The 21,836-nt window shown below is 41.3% G+C and overlaps 1 protein-coding gene across 3 annotated transcripts in view; it reads right to left on the bottom strand.

The window, feature by feature from the left end:
* TBC1D9 (TBC1 domain family member 9) overlaps positions 1–21,836 on the bottom strand; it is an 80,426-nt gene that overhangs the window by 21,278 nt on the left and 37,312 nt on the right. For all 3 annotated transcript variants that reach the window (XM_065404769.1, XM_065404770.1, XM_065404768.1), the window contains exons 5-10: positions 20,719–20,980; positions 19,506–19,713; positions 15,730–15,936; positions 11,982–12,152; positions 11,241–11,391; positions 6,960–7,174 (exon numbers count right to left, since the gene is read on the bottom strand). In XM_065404769.1, coding sequence (XP_065260841.1) covers positions 6,960–7,174; positions 11,241–11,391; positions 11,982–12,152; positions 15,730–15,936; positions 19,506–19,713; positions 20,719–20,980 — 1,214 coding nt within the window. The remainder of the gene's footprint in view (positions 1–6,959; positions 7,175–11,240; positions 11,392–11,981; positions 12,153–15,729; positions 15,937–19,505; positions 19,714–20,718; positions 20,981–21,836) is intronic.

A 21,836-nucleotide genomic window follows, 5' to 3' on the forward strand; every position in this document is an offset into this window, starting at 1 on the left:
ATAAAATCAACAAGTATTATTCCCATTATGCAATCAGGAAAGCTAAGGCACAGAGATATAAAAGGTGACTGCTCAAAGTTACACAGAAGTGAGAGAGTTGGGAGCAGAACCCAGAACTCCTGCCTCCCAATCCTGTGACCAGATGATGCTTCCAGCCTTTAAAGAGAAACTGCTACTCAACCTTAGCTACAGCAGAGCTGACTCTCTGCTATAATAGCTTATGTGATACATTGTTGTTTTCCCCTTAGCAAGGCTTGCAACCATGGCAAAAAGGTTTTTGGAAGGTTTTGATGCAACTAATATATGAAGGAACATCTGAAGTACAAGCAGTTTTTCCTTGAAATGGAATGCAAAGTTTCTTACCTGATCATTTTCTGTTAGCAACTTCTCTCTGAATTCATTACTCATGGGCCAATGCCCCCTACATGTGGAGTTTGGAGGCTGTCCAATGTTGTGCTGGAGGCTGGGAGACTAAGCTCTGCCCTTCTGCTCAGGCTACCAAAAGAGCTCCTCCACAGCTGCAGATAACACTAACAATTGGTTGCTGGAGTGTAAGATAACTTGATACACTACATTAATTTAACCTTAAGATAATATATGTATGAGTCTCCCTTTGGAGAAAATTTTCAGTTTATATTTTTATTTACAAAAGACTACCAGGGTGGGCTGAATTCAGAGAGAAGCTGCTAACAGAAAGAAAATCATCATGTAAGAAATTTCTCATTTTGTTGCACATGCAGCTTCTCTCCTCATTCATTACCCATGGGAAGTAGTGAACAGTGAATCCCAGAAGTAGGGACAGAGTTTAATTATTATAGTAGTATAACAGCCAGGAATGGAAGTTCCCCCCACAGAAAGCAAGAGCTTTATAAACTAAGAAGTTATGGGGAAACCAACCCAGTAGCACCTTCCTACCAAAAGATGCATTTGCAGAGGAACGGAAATTTACTTTGCAAATCTTCCTCAGGCTCATACACTCCCTCCCTCTCCCCTCCAGTGCCTCTAGGAATTTCTGTTAATAGTTTCCTAGATGCCTAGCATGCCAACTGATGCAGGATTTTTACATCTTGGCTGCAGCAACCCTGAGTCCCTAAGGCCTTGGCATTTTGGACAGAATACGATGTTGACGTCACTAGGCATCACCCTAGGTAACTCGGGAGGGTAGACGACCACAAGTGTCAATGAAGCCTTCCTGCACTAGGCCTAAGTGAACCAAACTCCTTCCATGTTTAAACTCTAATCGACCTCAAAAGCCAGGTGCAAGTGGAATGTGTAAGCAGCCTGCTCTCAGTGGTAACCCCCCTTACCGGTACCAAGCGGTAATAATGAGGCCTGCATACCTCTGGCTAAAAGGAAAGATAATGAATCAAAGGAAAGGGACAAGATAATAATTCAAGAAGTGTTACTAACGAGCTAAACTTATAGCTGCCAACATAATCTAACTGCTTAAATGTAATTACTATTTGCTTAGTAACTATTACCAGGGACGGGAGGGGTGGAGAAAGAGGAATGGGGAGAAAGGGAGGGGTAGTGGGGGAGGGATGAGGCTTGACTGCAAAATGTATAAAAGAAGAAAAGCTGTTTCTGTTGGTGTGCTTGATCTGAGACTTGCCTGTCTCCTAGCACCGCTTTGAGATCTCAAATAAACTTTAGTATCAGAGGGGTAGCCGTGTTAGTCTGAATCTGTAAAAAGCAACAGAGGGTCCTGTGGCACCTTTAAGACTAACAGAAGTATTGGGAGCATAAGCTTTCGTGGGTAAGAACCTCACTTCTTCAGATGCAAGTGCAAATAAACTTTGTTTGCTCCTCCACCCCTGGTGTGTTTATTGGCGCGAAGCACACCGGGCAACAAACCCCGCTGTTGCTGTCCTCGGGCACTCTGTGCCGACAACAACAATGAACAGGGTACAACTGGCATATGTAATCTATATACCAGAGATGAATCTTCAGAGCTCTAGGAATGCTCATTTATGTCACAATCTTCCGAGGGGTAGAACCAAATGATGGGAGAACTATTTCTCAGGAATTGTGGAAAGAGGAGTTTACCTTGAGCAGAAAGGTTTCTGGAGCTATAAATATTTTTTTCCTTATGACAAAGGCAATGTGATTCTTGTATGGATATGGGAATTAATTCCAAAACTTGCCCTTTTGAGGTAATGGTGACTAGAAAGGCTAACCACAGACTTGTCTAAACTTGTCAGTGTGATTAAACTTGGCAACTGATATTCAAATGGAGGATCCAATGTGGTTGGCTACAAGGCTGGTATCCACATCTCTATGGTGTTTGGTTGCGCGACTCCAACCGAATCTCCTGGAAAAAACTCTAATGTAGCTGAGATCACCAGACCTTTGGGATTATCATCATATTTGTATTACAGAAGCCTCTAGAGGTCAGGGTCTATTGTGCTGGGCAATGTACAAAGAGGCAGTCCAAGCCCCAAAGAGCTTCCTGTTTCCCCTCACACCTGAAATGTAAATTTGACCAGATCAATGAATGAAATATCCTGGTTGAGTTCTCTCTGAATACCAAACTGTATCAGAGGTTGAAGAAGAATCCATGTTGAACTACACTGCTCTTCTGATGCTCAGGCTATTAGCTGTAGATGTTCCTAGTCTGAATGAAGGAGTCCCAGCTTCACAAGGTCTGGTGTTTTTTATAGGTACAATGTGGGGGTCTTGGCTATCTAGCAAGTCCAAAGTGCCTTCTGGGCTAGTGGAGTATTAGGAGGAGGACTTAAACTCTCCCTTTCTCTCTTTTCTGTATGCTTTACATAAGCTGTCTGGAAAGGCAGCAGATTCTTCTCTTCCCAGGCCTTTATTTCCATTTCCAAGGAGCAGCTTTGATCCCTGGTTTCAGAAGGGATATAAACACTTCTGACTCAATTCAAAGCCAATCCCTGATGGGAAGTAAGAAGAGACTTCCTCTGCAAATATCATAATTGCCTGCTATGTGGTTCCTTGCACCTTACTGGTCACTGTCACAGACAGGATACTGGACTTGATGGATCACTGGTCTGACCCCATATGTCCACATGACCATGTTTGTGGGTTTTGCCTTGTCTTTTTAAATTAAAAAGACACACCCCGATAGAGACGTCAAAATTAACTGAAAGGATACGTATGATGAGATTTTGGAAATCTGTCTTCCAAGTGTGCTTGCTTCCATATGAGTACGCAAGGGTCTAGAGTGAAAGTTGGGTTGGCTTTCAGCATGTTGTTTGAAATTACCTGCCCACAAAGAGGCATTGGATGTTATCTGAGAATGACACTTAACTTTGCATTGCCTCAAGTGCATGGTTCTAAGTCCTCAGAAGGAATTTAAGTAGGTGCATTTTGAGAATCCCACTCAGGGGATGAAGCTGATGCATAGCACCCTAACCTTTGGAAACAATTGGCTACTGAAGACCTTTCAGGAAATGATGGATGCAATGAAGTTTTGGAGCTTTGCAAATCTTTACCATTATGATAAAATTACAGCCAGGACCATGACCTCTTGGAGAGCAATTCTCTGCATTGGGATCAAAAGCTCCTATGGATTTTCAAGAGCTAGTGGCAGTTCTTCCTTTAGGAATAGGTCTATTTCTCTGGATGTGCAACTGATTGGTATGTTGCCTATGCATGGGTATAGATGCATTACATACAACCTATGCCTACCACCAGCCACTTAAGATTCTGGGTGCAGAAGGTGGATCAGAAGGAAGAGTCCTGCACAGGAATTCTGAGCTCTCGTACACAATGCTCTTTGTCATGCTGAAAACTTTGTCGGTTTGAAGGAAAATTGATCTAGGTTTCTTTGAAAGAATCTTCTCCAGATTCTTCCCTCTGCCAGGGTAACAATCCTTTCTTGGATACCCTTGGTGTTAGAATCAACCAATAGTTGCTAACGCTGGTTTCAACAGTGAGGGCTGAGGCCTGTCTGCAATCTCAGGTAGTAATTTCTCTAACATTTCCACCAATAGCTCCTCTGCACAACATATCCATTTAAGACAAGCAACGGCAATCCAGGGATGTGACAAGGCTCTTTTGTAGCCACCGAGTTAAAATCCACTGCTTGGCACAAATCACAGGACAAAACCTGAGACGTCTTACTCCAAGCAAGGCTCATACCGCTAGACAGTTAGCCACTTGTTTGCCACAAAGTAGGCGTTCTTTATTAAACATATGAAAAAATCTGTGGTCTGAAAGGCTATAGCTGAGACTTTGAAACTGCTGTGCAGTGTATCATCAGTACTATGGTCCATGGGGTCTTCTGGAAGGAAGTCCCCTTCTGAAAGTGTGACTACGTCTTTGACTGGTGGACCTACTGCTGCAACAACCTTAGACTCCCAAAATTTATGAAATTTCTTTGTTTTATATAAAACATTTTAGTTTAATCAGATATCCTCATTTCAGGAAATGTGTCTAATAATGCTTGAAGAAGAAGATATTTTATTAATATTAATGAGTTCCTTGCAAGCTGACAGACATCCTTGTAGGTTTTTGTGTTTTGTTTTGGTTGGGTTTTTGTGTGTGCGATGCATGTGTGGTACTTCTTCCCCTGGCTGTTTACAGGGAGGAGGTAGTACACTATTTATCCTGGCATGGGGACCACACAATAGAGGAAGGGATACTGTTTATACGGATACTTCAATTGTGGAAGTAGCTTGCTAGATGTCCCCGGGGAACCTGAAAGGCTGCCTGCCTGCTCCCCCAGGCTGCCAAGCATTCAAGTGCAGTAGGTGCAACTTAGTACAAACTCAGGACTTTACACAGGAAATCAGGCTCCTTTTGAACATGGGAAGGGATTTCTCACTTACCCCTCTGTAATCCCCTTGTGGTGCAGAGGGATGTGGAATCCTCATGTGCCTCTGCTCTGGTCACAGACTGAGTGACATCCTCCTAAGGCTTTAATGTGGAGCCAGTTCAGGGAGCGGGGAGGGGTGGAGAGAGCGAGAGACACACACCCCTTTCCCTGGCAGAGCAAGGAGTTATTGCTGATGATCAGAAGGCACAATTCCCATTCTGCTGCTGTCTGAAATCTGAGCTCTTTCCCTGGCACAGGGAGGGTTCTTGGGCTGAAAGTCAGAAAGCCCAGACACAATTTCCATTAGTCTGCAGCCTGAGGCAGAGCTGCACAGGAGAAACAGGCCTCTCTGCATGCCTAGACATGCTGAAGGGTGTGGGAGAGGCAGTGGGAATGATACAGAGGAGAGCACTGTGATCCTAGGAGACAAGCCCTAGCAAACACTCCCTCAGGGGACAAGGCAAAGGAGAACGGGTCTTACCTCTGATTTTCACCTCATTTGTTCATTAACAATACTAATCACTGCCTTGCAAAGGACACACTTGCTTTGGGGGTTTGCAAGACTTACCCCAGAGTGTCATGAAAATTCCTATTCACAGTGGGAGGAAGAGCCCCTGCTTCTTTCCCTAGGGAGCTGCGGGGTGGGGGAACTCTGGATCCTTTCAGGGTTTTTCCCCCTTCCAGCACAGCTCTGTTGTGCAACCAACCCCCGAGCTGGCCAAATAGGGTGACCAGACAGCAAGAGTGAAAAATCAGGACAGGGGGTGGGGGATAATAGGAGCCTAGATAAGAGAAAGACCCAAAGATCGGGACTGTCCCTATAAAATTGGGACATCTGGTCACCCTGTGGCCAGATAGCTTCCTCCTTGTCCTTAGATGCTCTCCTCGAAAGTTCAGAAGTAAATGATTGGTCTTTTCTGCATTGGAGTCATGGCTTCTCAGGGCAAGGTGGGAACCTGACATGCCAGTCTGATTCTGAGCCCCATGCCCTAGCAATGCAAAGGTAGGCTGGCTGGCTGGCCACAGGCAGGGCATCATTCACCCTCTGTAGAGCCTGTAAGTGCTGCCTCACAAAGGGAACACTGATCAGATTTTAAGCCAGGTGTTTGCAAGACAGCTTTGCCATGTCTGAGTGGGGGTAGAGGAGTCCATCAGGGAGGTGCTGCACTGGCAGATCCAGGTGGTAGGAACCACAATGCTGCTATTTATCTAATCCAGGGGAAAAGGAGGAGGAAGATTATAAATCACAATTGCCTGAAAACAAAACAAAGTAAAGGTTTTAAAACAAAATGGTCTGGAGAAACTGAACCACCATTTTGTTCCACTTTTGGAAGCAGAAAATCTGTTGGTTGTCCTGAGCTGAAGGGCAGAATTTAATCCTGGAACCTCCAGCAACAACACTGGACTGCCGCTGAATTCCACAGGTGGGGGCATTAGCCCATGAGTAATGAATGAGGAGAGAAGCTGTGCAACAGGCAAAAATGTTACTAAAAAGGACTTTCATAAGCCTCATAATATTCCTTATTAAGAGTTTATTCTGACATTTTTTAGATATTATTTTAATTAGATGCACTTGGGGACAGATCTTTAGTCATCCTTACACTGGTCACTATATTTATGGGCACACAAATCTGCATATACAAACCAGTATGCACAAGCAGTTAGTGTCTCTGGTACCTGAGCTTGCAAACCGTTATGCATAGACTCCTGTGCAGAGTCCAACTGAAGCTAAGAGAACTCTGTGTAGATCTTGGGTTCTCAAACTGGGGGTCGTGACTCTTCGGGGGTCACAAGGTTATTACATGGGGAGTCACGAGCTGTCAGCCTCCACCCCTAAACCCTGCTTCTCCTCCAGCATTTATAATAGAGTTAAATATAAAAAAATGTGTTTTAATTTATGGGGGGGGGGAAATCATACTCAGAGGCTTGCTGTGTGAAAGGGGTCACCAATGCAAAAGTTTGAGAACCACTTATAGATGCAGGAGTCTGTGCTAATGCAACTCTTTGCAGGATCAGGGCTTTGTGCAAACAGATCAGGAACCTAAATGTTCATGTGCATGATCAAATATATCAACTGTGTACATTAGCATGCAGCCACTGATTGAAAAAACAACAAAATAAATAGACAGGAATGGGAATTCTAGATCTTGAAAGGATGGCAAGACATTTCAATTACCTGACAATATCCTATGTTTGGATTTCTAAAAGCATAAGCTGTTAATACTCTCCTCAGGGCAGCAATACCCATCTCATTCTGGAATGCAGGGTGCTCTGGGAGAGAACGGTGCAAATCTCTCTCAATCTCTTCTGTGGCAAGGTTATACTTCCCCATAGATTTCTCCACGAGGTCCTCATAATAGCCAGGGTGGGTGGCCATCTCATTAATGGCTCCTAAGAGGAGGAGAGAGCAACACCAATGAAGTAGGATAATGAAGTAAGGGCTAACAGGCATAGTATAGTCATATTATTTTCTTTTGTTCCCTTAGTTCAGACATCTTGAATGGAAATTTTAAAATAGAAACAAAGTTTGAAAATACATTTAAAATGTTATAATTGTAAAGAGGATAAAATTGGCCTGGCACTCTCAAAAATACCAGCTGGTTGCCTTTTCCTTTGGGTACATTTTAAAAAGCAGTTTCACATAATGATAAAATAAAAGACAGAAATAAACCCTTTCCTTCTGTGGGGAGGAAACACTGAGCATGCTGAATCGCAGTGGAGCTCTAACAGCTGCCACCACCACAGTGTCCTTCCACAGATTGGGAACTAATCTGTGTGCTACTGGTAGCGCAGATAGCCTATTGGCTGGCACCCTGCTCACATGCAGACCGCCATGATAACAACACGCACGTCCATCTCTAAGTCATTTACAGAATAGCTGCTGGTTCTATAGAGCTTTTCATCTTCAGAGCAATTTTTAAAACATCGTTCAGTCAATCCGCACAGCATCCCTGTGAGCACATAGTATTATCCTTATTTTAAGGACAGAATAAAAGAAGCAGAGAAGTTAACTACAGCTACAGAAAGAGTCAGTGCTGGAGCCAGGACTAGAACTCAGGAGATCCAGATTTGCAGCCCTGTGTTCAAACCATTAGACCACACCTTTCTCAACCAAAAAGTTTCTATTTAAAATAACACCAACCTTTTTTCTGTCCAGTATACCTGCTCCCTATCCAGGGCAAATATCTCCACCTATAGGTCAGTTTTAATTTAGTTATGAAACATGGCTAAGGTCTGACCTACTTCAAAAACTAGAACCACATGTGAAACAAGTTTAGGGGACAACTGTGTTGGTACCAGGAGACCAGGCATAGATGTATCTGTAGCATACGCAGGGACTTATTGTCCAGAGTTTTTCCCTTAATGTGAATTATTTTCCCTTTTCATTTTAACCCATTTAACCTTGTTTTAACTTTGATAACTAGTGCATGGTAGGTAGGGTGACCAGATGTCCCGATTTTATAGGGACAATCCCGATATTTGAGGCTTTTTCTTATATAGAAGCCTATTACCCCCCCACCCCTGTCCCGATTTTTCACACTTGCTGTCTGGTCACCCTAATGGTAGGCTAACTATCTTCCCACAGTTCAATTGTTCCCCAGACACTAATGGACATCTTTTCTCATCCACGGGCTACACTGTCAAGCCGTCAAGAGACGGAGGGATGCATCACATTTATATAAACTGAGCAAATTGTAGATATCCTATCTACAGAGATCAAATCTGCATAGATTGCATCAACCAGCTCTTTTTTTACCACACTTTAGCTATGATACAAATGATCATCCCTTTACAACCACTGTGATAGCTGTTTAATATATGTTTAGGGGGTTCTAGATTTTAAACCATGAATTAATTTTACACAACCAAAGTACAAACTTGAAAAACTGACAGACAACAAGCAACTGTCAAAGGATAAAAAGTCAAGTGGCTGACTGATGTTCAAACTACATGTTGAAGTCTGAATAGGCAAGTCTGCTTTAACTGTCTATGCAAATTGGAATAGCCATTTAGAAGTTAAGGTAGCTGAACATAAGAACAGCCATATTGGGTCAGACCAAAGGTCCATCTAGCCCAGTATCCTGTCTTCTGACAGTGGCCAATGCCAGGAGCCCCAGAGGGAATGTATAGAACAGGTAATCATCAAGTGATCTGTTCCCTGTCACCCATTCCCAGCTTCCAGTAAACAGAAGCTAGGGACACCATCCCTGCCCATCTTGGCTAATAGCCACTGATAGACCTATCCTCCATGAACTTATCTAGTTCTTTTTTGAACAGTTATAGTCCTGACCTTCACAACATCCTCTGACAAGAAGTTCCACAGGTTGACTGTGCATTGTGAGAAAAAATACTTCCTTTTGTTTGTTTTAAATCTGCTGTCTATTAATTTCATTTGGTGACCCCTAGTTCTTGTGTTATGAGAAGGAGTAAATAACACTTCCTTATTTACTTTCTCCACACCAGTCATGATTTTATCGACCCCTATTACATCCTCCTTTAGTCATCTGTTTTCCAAGCTGAAAAGTCCCAGTCTTATTAATCTCTCCCATACAGAAGCTGTTCCATACCCCTAATAATTTTTGTTGCCTTTTTCTGAACCTTTTCCAATTCCAATATAAATCTAAGGTGTGACTGCAATAAGTATTTCTATTAATCCAACAGGATCAGTTTATTTTAGGAAGGACTAACGATAAATAAAAGGAACTTCCTCCAAGAAAATATAGGTGAATGAACCCCATGATAAAGTAACATGGTGATGACAATGAACTTTGACCAGTACAAACTTCCCCTGGTGTAGGGAGGAGGGATGTGGCAAAGTGGAGCTCTGCTCAGGGGTGCTGGAACAATTTTTAGAGTGGGGATGCTGAGAGCCATTGAACCAAACTGTAAACCCTGTATATAATGGAAACCACTTCAAGCCAGGGGTGTGACAGCCGCACCAGCACCTATGGCTCTGCTACGCATAATCCTCCACCTGCAGGAGTAAGGTTCCCTCCGAGGGACCTTATGCCAGTGGTTTAAGTCAGAGATGCCCCAGTGGAGCCCCAACTTCACTTGACCATACAGCCCTGAGTTAAGGAGCTGCAACTGGCTCCCTGCAGCACCCCATTCCCTCCCCCCCTTCCATCTAACTGCAGCTTAGACGGAATGGAGAATCAAGCCCTTGGCATAGAGTGGTTTAATAATTTAAAGTATCATCCATTTTCTAAGTGCATAAAGATTGTCTGGCCTACAGGACAGAACAAAGGGCCAGGAGCTTGGAATTCCTGACTTTCAATCTCTGCTCTGCCAACGATTCATTGAGAAATCTTGGGCAAATCATTTAACCTCTTCATATTGGTTTCCCTATCTGTAAAGTGGGAACAATACTTGTCAGCCACACAAAGGTGCTAAGGAATATAGTTATTATATAGCATGTTCCAGCTGCAAAGCACAAAATATTATTACTCATTATTAAGAATAAGATTTTGTCATGGAGGTCACAGAAGCCATGGATTCCATGACTTTCAGAGACCTCTGAGAAATTTTCTGCTTCAGCCCCGGGCCCTGGGGCAGTGGAGCTGAAGCTGTCAGCCGCTGCAAGCCGGGGAGCTCTGAACTGTCATAGGTGACAGGGGCCCTGGAGTTCTGAGCTGCTGCAGGTGGTGGGGGTCTTGCAGCTCTCAGTCACCACGGCCAGCAGGAGCCCCAGAGCTCCAAGCTACCTGCCCCAGAGGTGTCAGCTGCTGGGGGCGACGGGGGCCCCCATCACGGGCAGCAGGGGCTGGAGCTTTTAGTCTCTCCCCCCCCCCCCCCCGCCTATTTTTAGTAAAAGTCACGGACGGGTCACGGGCTTCTATGAATTTTTGTTTATTGCCTGCAACCTGTCCATTACTTTTATCAAAAATAATCATGACAAAATCTTAACCACACTCATTATATAGGAGTGACAGAATCAAGACACCCTCACAAGTTAACCTGGTCAAAACGTACAAACCACGTGGCAGTTTCATTGGGTCCAGGCTCAGTGAATACCTTGTTTATAACATTGCTCTAAAGAAACCTGTAACTTCATTTTTTTGACCGGCTCTTAAAAAAATATGCTCCTCTACTTGCTGAGAGTTTTTAGTTTTCACTTCTGAGGCCTCAAACCATTGTAAATCCTTCAAGGCATGGACTGGTATCATTTTGTGTAGCACTGGGTACACTGGGCCAGATTTTCAAAGGTATTTAGGTGCCTACCTGCATCTATAGACACCTAGGGGGATTTTCAAAAGCACCTAAATCAGGTCAGGAATGTAACTCCCACTGACTTCAATGAGAGTTAGCCACCTAACCTGCTTTAGGTGCTTTTGAAAATCCTACTAGGTGCCTCCCTGAATCTTTAGGAGCCTAAATATACTTGAAAATTCAGCCCAGTGTCATCTCTCATACATCTAGCTCATGACCTATGACAAGGTTCTAAACTGGAACCCACCTGAAAGCAGCAGCCAAAGTTCCCCTCTCATGATTTCTGGAATGCCTTTCAGCACAAGGTCTCTTGCTTTCTCTGTCCGATACATGCAGAGACCCTGACCATACTCAGCAAAGTGAATCTTCCAGGCTTGTTCTTTCAAAAACTCTTTTGCCTAAAAATAAATAAGTTCTGAGAAAGTGTAGTAGCATTTTTGATGCATTAACTGTTAAAAGAAAAAAGCAGTGTGCCCAAGCCCCATAACTAACTTTAATTATTAGGGGGGTAGGAGGGAGGAAGTAGTCTAGCTATAACCTGATTCTCTTATTTCAGTGTGTTGCTCTCTCACATTTCTTATTTCTTCCCAGCACATCTTGCTATAATGAATCTTGAAAATAGGTACAAAAGCAAAAGCCACAAGAAAAATACTATATAACAAACTACACAACATGCTATTCGTTCTTTAACAGTTATGGAAAGGATGTCCTGAAGTTGTCCCCTAATTTTAAATACATTATCACTGCATGAAATGCTTTTTGAGTTTTGGCATGCATTATGGGGAAATTCTGCTACTAAAGTACTAGCAGTTTATTTTCTGAAAGATACCATCTCTGCAGGTGGTTGGCAGTGCAAACTCTTTGTGGTCCGCAATAGGGAAAAGTTAAACAACTCCTTCTGGAATGTTAACTTTAAAAAAAACTTCGTTTTAAAACCAAAACACTTCTCTAATCTGGCATAGTTTACAAAAACAGGAGCGAGATCTACCAATTTGGGGTTGAACTCCTCAGGCGACCGCCGTCGATACATTGTCATTAAAGCCTGCCTTGCTGTTGGAATACTGTTGCCATTGAGATTGAACTGTCGTTCTCCATCTGCTTCAGAGCTGAGACTTCTTTGAGGGCTGGAGGAAACTATACTACTTGGTCTTGAATACACCTGCAAAAACCAATAGCCACAAGCTGTTCATGGGTGAGAGATGGAGAATTTTGCTTGTACTGCACCAAAATTATTGCATCCTATGAGCCAACTCAGTTTGAGGAAATCAAACCTCCAAGGTGCAGCTCAAGGGTAAACATCTGGCAGCAGAAATTAAACTAATTTCAAACAATGAAATTAATTTTTAGTTTTCCAATCAAATCAGTTCTAAGCATTTACTTCACCACACCAAAAATCTAACCATACAATAAAGCTGGTTTTAATTTTTCAGTGACTAAGATTATATATTTGAAGTTGCAGAGGCATGGTTGTTAAAAATTATGCACCCAAAGAGATTCTACATTAATTTCTGCAGACAGTAAAATGACTCATCTAACAGGATGTTTTGCACCACGGTATAGCAATACCCAATTACAACAGAATTTTCTCTCTCTCTCTCTCTCTCTTTCCTTCTTTTTTGTTTTTATTAAAAAAGCAGAGGAATTTCACAATGGCCAAGATTTTAAAATGTTGATAGTAACTTTGAAAGTCCAACCTGTCCTGAGGCACCTTAAAGGCGCCCAATTTTGAGAAAGTGCTGGAAGTTTTCCATCACAAAATGCTAATTTGACAGAATCAAGATGTTCGGCAGTTTCCTGCTAGCCCACTAGCGGGCATGCAGCTTGACTTCCCAGATGGCCATCTCCCTGCCCAGAATTTTTCAAAACATTTTGTTTCAGTTCTCTCAAAATGGAAGTTTTCAATATTCCATTCCATGGAAAATTTTGCATTTCCGACTCTTCGTTCTGATCTGGAATTAATTTTTTTTTAAAATGAGAAATTTCTGCAGAATTCAGTTCTGGCAAATCCAGTTCTGGCACAGTTCTACTGAAAACCTCTACTCTTAAAATCAGTCCCCTTTAAGGGGGTCTCATGTTGAACACCCCAAAACTGAGGTATCCATGATCACTAATCACTTTTTAAAATCTTGGCTAATAACAATGGTACCTTTTCACAGTATCTGACTCTATGAAAATGTTTACAGAAAATAAATGTGGTTTAGAATGAATTCCTGCAATCATGCTACTGAAATTTTCAATCATTTAATTAAATCTTAAAAGGTAATTTGATAAAAATATGAAAAATTTGAAATGTTCAAAGTACACATAGCACTTATCTAGCTTTTACACTGAAACAAACAGCTAAAATATTAAACTCAAAAGCCAACAACAAAAAAGAAGACCCTAAATTATGATTATTTATATTATGGTGGAACTTGCATGCCCCAGCCAGGACTGGCATCCCACTTGCAGTTTTTAATTTCAACCATGTTTTGGTTAGAATAAGTGGAATCATTTGTGATGAAAGGGACTCCATAACAGTCACAAAGTTTACAAAGCTAATTTCATTTTTTATTTATATATATGTATGTGTGATATATATCACACATACACATACATATAAGATTTTGTGTGTATTACAATTACAATGCACTTAGATTACTTCATATTGATTACTATATATTACTGAAAAGCAGCCTTTAATCAACCAAATATTTTATACAACAGTAGAAAACAAAAACCAAGAAATATATTAGTCAATTGGTACTACCTGTGCAGGAGAAATTTTAGATAGGCAGAAAATAATTATCCAGTGGGGACTTGGCCAGGACACTAAAGTTAACAAATCTCCTCTTATAAAAAAAGGAAAAAAGAAAAAGAAAAAAAAAGGGGGGGGGGTTTAACAAATTACTTTTAAGATCTAGATGATAAGCAGCACAGAGCCACTCAGCATCATGTTGTGGCAAGGGTTTAGTATGGATTCAGAGCAAGAGCTCTAGCTACATAATTACCAATATCACTTCCTGCAAAGCCCTGTTTTTGTTTTGGAACATTGATCAGTTTGACAGATCTGATGAGATCACAATCTGAGGCAGTATGGCATAGACTCATTTCACAAGACAATAACTCTGGGTGCTTGATTTCTGCCTCATTTCACCTTTGATACAAACTAAAATCTGTATGCTTAAAGTGTCTGACAATCTTTTTTACAACGACTACCTTTACACAGTTAAAAAAGGGAGACGGTTCATAACTGGACCATATGATTTTAGAGATTTATTTTATGTTAAAATGTTTAAAAGTCTGGTGGCAATGAAGCAGGAATTTAAGATTGCTCAGGTAAAAATCCTTATTTTCAGAATTAAAATTTAATCTTGGGCAAGTGAGGAGTTATATAAAAGCTGACAGTTTTAGGCAACACCTGTTCATTTCTTCCAGGGGCTACAACAGTTAGAATTCTTTTGGAACTCACATAAGTTGACAGTCACTGTATTTTTACTGAATGTTCCACCACACTATTTTCTTTAAGATGAACAGTAATTTTAAAACATGGAAGCAGGAATTTGAGCAGCTCTTCTGTACAGATGATGGTAGATGCTCAGTGGCCAGTTAAAGGTCTTATTTACAAGCTGTATTCAGTATAGTTGTAGCCGTGTCGGTCCCAGGATAGTAGAGAGACAAAGCGGGTGAGGAAATATCTTTTATGGGACCAACTTGGTGAGAGAGAGAAGCCTTCAAGCCATACAGAACTCTTCTTATTGGACTGGAAAATAGCTCTCTGTGGCTTGAAAGCTTGTCTCTCTTACCAATAGAAGTTGGTCCAATAGATATTACCTCATCTACCTTGTCTCTCTTATTTACAAGCTTGCAAACAACCAGCACTAAAAATCTGACCCTCTAATTCAGAGGTAGGCAAACTACAGCCTGTGGAACCTTCCTGCCCTGCCCCTGATCTCCCAGCCAGGGAGGCTAAGACCCTGGCCTCTCCCCTGCTGTCCCCCCTCCCCTGCAGCCGCGCCGCCAGTGCTCTGGGTGGCGTGGCTGGCTCCAGCTGGGCCATGTGGCTGCGAGCTCCTGCCGCTCCAAGTGGTATGGTAAGGGGGCGGGGAGCGGGGGGGTTGGATAAGGGGCAGGGGGTTCTGGGGGGCAGTTAGGGGACAGGGGGTAGTTGGATAGGGGGTGGAAGTCCTGGGGGGGCCTGTCAGGGGGCAAGGGTGTGGATAGGGGTCGGGGCAGTCAGGGGACAGGGAGCAGGGGGTGGTTGGACAGGGGGTGGGGTCACGGGGGGTGGTTAGGGGCGGGAGGGGACAAGGAGTGGGGGGGGGTTGGATGGGTCGGGAGTTCTGAGGTGGGCAGTCAGGGGGCGGGTCGGATAGGGGGCGGGGGCCAGGCTGTTTGGGGAGGCACAGCCTTCCCTAGCTGGTCCTCCATACATTTTTGCAAGCCCGATGTGGCCCTTGGACCAAAAAGTTTGCCCACCCCATCTCTAATGACACACATCAGCTAACGCCATTGTCAAGGAGACAGTTGGCAAATTGGGAAAAATTTTCCATATTTAACCCTAAAAATAGATGCCCTAGTCATAATATTTCAATCCGTAAGCTGAAGATATGAGGGGCTTAGCAGAAGTGACTTAAGTCTTTATAAGCATTAGTCTTTAACACAGAAACGTCAAGAAAAATGTCTCACACATGGACAAAGAAACTACAGTTAAATTCCCTTCGGTCAGTGAAATTAATTACATTTTTTCCACACACCTCATCATCCGAACTGTTGTAACTTCCAGCAATCTCTTTTTCAGAATATGTTTTTGGAGTAGTTTGTAGAAGGAAGTCAGAGATCCTTTGCACAAGAAAGTCTCTATCCTTCAAGTTGGCAAAGAGGAATGTCATTTTGTTTTTAGTGCTGATGGATAATGGGCTGGGCAATACACTAGAGCTGTCCGCCTTTTCCACTACCGACACCTAGGGAGAAACAATAACCACTGGTCATGGCTTTTCAACAGTTAGCTTGATATGCACCATTTTCAGAGTTGAATCTTAGAGATCATCTTTAGAATCAATGCAGCAGTTTCTAGTACATTTTTTTTTTTGCATTTTTTATAGACAAAATGGGCATGATCATGCATCACTACTCCTCCTGGAAAACCAGCATCTGTACTGAAACAAAGATCTCTACACTGAAAACAGAAATTGATGAGAAGCCCTGGTGTAGATGAATAACCATCTTTTCCAACACAAGCCCCTTGATTTCCTGAAACAACTTTGTGGGCTCTAGATCATCACACATTACTCAGTTTGTTACATCATACTTGATTTTAAATAGGTTTTCAGTACAACCACCACATTTCCACAGTAGTGTCCAATGAGCTCCCTAGAGGCCACACAACACTCTCCTACTCACAAAGCTAAGTACAGAGTGTGCCCCTCAAGTGCTATTTTTTCCTTACTACTAGACTCAGCAAGCTTTCAGCGGATCACAGTGTAAGCTGTTCCTTTGATAGTTCAGCCAGGGCCTCAGCAGATGCTGCTTTATTATGCTAGCTCTGTGCAGAAGTGCATTTGGTGGCTTTTTAAAAATGGGTTGTCAATTTTTGTCAACTGGAGATTCTGTTGAACACCAAATTCGTTACCTAGACCATACACAGACATTCAAAGTCAAGGTCTGGAGGCAAGAGTTGGCTAATCCTCTGAGCACATACAATACAATACACATGGCATATTAAACTGAAAAATGGAAACTTTTTTTGCTTTAATGGCGAATAAACATGTCTTAGAATCTACCTCTAATTTATTGCTGACAATAAATGCAGAAGTGCTTAAAGAACTATTTACAATTTTTAAACATTAGATCACTGGACCAGATCCTCCAACCCACTATGAATACAGACATCTATTCCAAAAACTTCTTTCCACAAGATCAAGGAACCTGCATTAAGTGGGGGAAACTTTCCCCATCTTGTCCTCTCTCCCCAGGAATCGCTTCAAAATCTGGAGAGGGGTCAGATGCTTTTTCTTGTAAGGATTTTGTTTGGCCTTCTGTTATTAATTATGTATTCACTAATCAAACTCCACCCTGTATGCAGTATTCAGAGCAAAACCTACATAGCACAGCTCAATATTTCACCAGGCTTCTGGAAAGGTAAATCACAATATAGGACTCCCACTGATCAATTATACACGAGCTATAAATGTGTGATGTATGTTCTATGCACTACGGATTATGCAGTTAAAAAAACAAAATCAATCAAGTTCACAGAAAGACCTCTGCTCCAGAGGATACAGCACAGCTGTAAGTGCTTTTAACAGTCACTTTTATACAATGGATCAGAATCTTCTAGGTAATAAAAACTGCATTAGGCATGTCAAGATAAGAGAGCACATTTCGGTTTACCAAGTTTTTTTTTTTAAGTAGCAATCCATGATCAGACATTAGCACAATACCTTAATGTTTCATTAGTTAAAAGGCTAGATAATTTGTTTTTCATTTAACATCTCTTCTGAAGTTGTATTCAAAGACCGCAATATATAGCTCAGTCTCAAAATATTTCCCATTCTCCTCTCCAACCAACTTCCTTCTGTTTTCCAGTGAACTATAAACCAGCTCTTTATTAATGCAAAAGAGCCTCATTAACAATATATTTAAGTTAACTAAAGAGAAATATTCCTGTATTACTTTTCCGTTCCTCTTAAAGAGCTGTGAGCTGTCTGAGGGCATTCAACACAGAGGAAGCACAGATAAACACAGCGCCAGACTGGATGTGTTATAGCCAGGATGCTGTAGCATCAGCAGAAACCACACAGATATGCTTTCTTCTTAATGCCAGCAGACACCCTCCTACTCCCCTCTCCAAGTGCAGGCACACGCCCGCCTAAAGCACTGGTCCTTGAGGATGTGGCTGCTGACAGGAGTGAGTGGTATACTCAGGAAATGCAAATTTTACTTTCTGACCACTGCTATAGGACACGTGCTTCTAAAGGTTATTGGGCCTGAATGCCTTTGTGCCTGTCTGCAAAGGTGTTTCTTTGCTCTAGTAAGTCACAAAAGGCTGGAACTTAGGGCCCGATCCAAAGCCATAGGAAGTCAATAGAAAGTCTCCCACTAACTTCAAAGGGCTTTAGATCAGTTTATTGTTGTTTTCAGTGTCGTAATTACTGAACAATAAACCTCAACAGTTTACACAAAACTTTAAATAGTTAATATGTATTCCTTCAGCTGATTCCTCTGAGAGGCCATCTGAATCCAATGCTGATAGTGCAGCTACAGCTGCTGCTATCAGAAACAGCTGCCAGTTCCACATCCAAAAGAAACTACAGTGCTGCACAAAGGTATGTGGATTTTATGCCCACACCCCCAAGATATTTTCTCCACTTAACTTCATTGGTACAGGTCATTGCTCCTCTCGAATTCTCTGTGAACAGAGCACTATGAATTTAAGGTCTGATTGTGAACCACCAGGATTTAAAAACACTACTACACACCACTGAAGCTGGAGTTTGAAGTTTCCAGTGGAATAGCATTTGTTTTTTTCTTAGTGATTTGTGAAAAATAGTACCTTAAAATAATCAGTAGTTTTTCAGATTAGGCAAAAATATAGGGCATTTCTCATATGGGCCAGGATGCGTTCAGCATTCCAAGCATCCTGGGCCAGCCTGCCCTGGCTATACAGCAAGTTACACTCTTACTTCCAAGTTAAGTCACCATTTTAAACAAACTTCCACATCCCAAAAGGCACGCAAGTCATACCGTTTTCTCTCCATCACAACACAGTTACACAGAATTTTTAATTACAATATGCTTAAATTACTTTTATTATTAGGATAATTTTAAGTTCATATTAAAATATAAAGGTTGCATCTATCAATCAGGAGTATTCTGTAGCAGTTTCTTTTCAAAACAAATGCCTCAATGTAGATTTTAAATTGCAGGCTACCATATTTAAAACTAAAAGACAGTGCAGCAATTATGCAAATAGCAAACTAACAAAAAATTGATTAATGTCACATATATGAAAACTCTTTCCCCCCTCCCACCCCCAAAAATACCAACTGATGCTATCCTTTCTAAGAAGCAATTCACTATGTTACCATTTGTTTAAAACTGGCCAGGCTGGCCCAGGATGCTATTATGCATTTCTGTTTAAAACTGACATTCAAATCTTACCATTTGACAATATTTTTATTGAAATATGTGCTCTTGGTCACCTCTAAAGAAGTTTAATTCCCCACTTGGCTGGAAGGGAAAAAAAACACACTGTGGCCCTTAAGTATAAAGAATATAAACCAGGGAAGATAGAGGAGTCCTGAGGGCTGGAAGGAAGAATAGGAGACAGTCCCTGTGAATCATAGTAGTGTGAGCATAAAACTAACGTTGCTACTGAACTGGTGCTACTTTGTTGACCACACGACTGTGATGTGACAACAGGACAAAGGGATTAAACAGCTTCCCAGCATAATGAAAATTTATGCTAGGATCCATCTTAAAAGTAGACCAGTAAAACAATTTACTGTAGATATTCAGAATTAACACTCACCTCTCGAAGGGGGATAATGAGGCTACATAAGTTCTCCTCCTTACTAGTAAAGCAGATGTAATTTGTAGAAACAAACATCTGACCCAAAATGTGCATTTTATTAAATGGAGTCCACAAGGTGCAATCTGTGTGTCCATCTAATTTCTCATCTTTGGGAAGTCGGAATAGTGCACGGTATCTCTCACTCTTGGCTCTAGCATCAAGATCCCTAAAGACAGTGTTTTAAGATACACAATATTTACATAAAAATACATTTCAGACATGTCTTTCTAGGTCACATAGTAAATATATACTTGGAACCCATTCATTTATGTAGCTGTACACAAATGTGAAAAAAATCATTAGGAAAGTTATTTCTATGAGACGGCTTTATTAATATCTTGGTACTGGTACAGCGTTGGAATTTCTTAATAGTCTATAGATCCATAGTAGATCTTTCTAATGTGCTACATATATTCTACCACTATTTAACACTAGGGTGTAGTGACTCCTGCTACCAAAGGCTTAAAAAAAATTAGAGTGATACAATACACCTCAATTGTCACTATGTAACAAAAGAAATGCAACTAAAATATATTCAAAATGTAAAAAAATATTTAATATATTCAAAATGTAAAAATAATTAACAAGGAGCAATTCAGCTACAGTGTAATAATACCACTAGAGAGAGAGAGATAGAAATACTTTCTGTATTGTATTTGGCACTTTTGACTTTTCTTTTGGCTCTGTTTTATTGTAAGATGCAACAGAGTTACAAGCAATAATTTCTGGACAGGACCAACTAACTATAGTCACATCTTTTTGCCAGTTATAGGACTAAATACACACAAATGGGCCCGATTCTCATTTACGTTAAGTCCCCTTTACATGGCTCTGGCAGGGTAAAAGGGCCTGAAAGGGGGTATGTATTGTAAGGCCCCTTTAAATTGTCATAGCCTTTTAAATGGTACTCAATGTATAAGAGAATCTGGCCCAAATGTTCTATTTTTATTTTGGTAATATGCCTACAAGGCCTAGGCAGATTTTTCCATATCCACCTTCAACGGCAGACCAAACAATGATGTTTAAGTTACTCTCCACCTCTCACTACCACTACAAAACAATACTGCATCTTGAATTAAAAACAATGGGATATTATCAGAAAACTTCTAGACAAAATTTGGAAGTAAAAGGGTATATGGGGTCCTAATGATTAGAAGTCAGTGTTACCTACCGTTTCAGTGCAGATACTTTTTTGGGGGATTTCTTTTTCAGTTTTGGTAATGACTTGTCTTGTTCAAATCCTTCGTTATCCAAGAGCTGTCTCATAGCTATGTTGGCAAGCTGTTCCATTAATTTGAATGTCTCATTGATATTGAGGAATACCGAGAAGTAGTGTTCACTTGACCTTGTGCTCACTTTGATCATGTCAGGAAAAAGCAGTGTAGCATTCTTCTCAAGCTGAGTGATATCAACCCAACGGATCACTAACTTTGCTGAACAAAGAAAACAGAAAAGATTCAGCACAAGAATGAATCATGAAAAAGATTGGCACCCAAAAGCATTTTTCCTCCTATGTGTGAGAGAGAGGGCATTAGTTCACCAATTTGATATTTTGTGTGTCATATAATGAATTCAGATTGGATTTTCCTACCTCTTGGCAAGGTGGAAGAACAGCACAAGCAGAGCAGCCAACTTGGCAAAGCAAAAAAGATAAATTTGGCCTCCTTGTTACCTAAAGTAGTTATATTTCAGTGTAATTTATTTGTATACGAAATATTACACACAGACACGTGCACCATCACAGTGAGGGAGCATGAAGGCCACATTTACCTCTTTTCTTTGCCAAGATGTCTGCCCAGACTGATCTCCCTCTGCCCCATTATGGGGTCAGCAAATGCAATCTGGGCACACCAAATGGGCTGCCTACTACACTGCCTCTAACATCCACAGAATCACGATTTTCAAAAAGTTTGTGAAAGGCCTTACTTTAATGACGATTCAGGGTACCAACAACTGTGACAAAAATAGAGTGAATTTATAAAAAGACCTTAGGGATATTCATCTAAATCTGCATGTAGACAGCATCTCTTTCCATGGAAGCAACTGTTTGTCAATCATTCAGTTTCAATTGTTAGACCGCTTTATTTTAGGATTACATATGAGGTAAAAATGACATTAATTGTAATAAGCTATTCTGTGCTTTATTATAACTTTACATGTGCTTCTGTCAATAGTATCAGGGATCATTCAATTTGTCAGAGAACCATTATGTTTTGCTTTATAGTAAGACACATACAGAGTACCATGTATTGTCCATAGGATATTTGAACCTGCTCAGAGGTCTGGAAT

This window comes from Emys orbicularis, chromosome 5, assembly GCF_028017835.1.
Source record: "Emys orbicularis isolate rEmyOrb1 chromosome 5, rEmyOrb1.hap1, whole genome shotgun sequence".
NCBI classification, from domain to species: Eukaryota; Metazoa; Chordata; order Testudines; family Emydidae; genus Emys; species Emys orbicularis.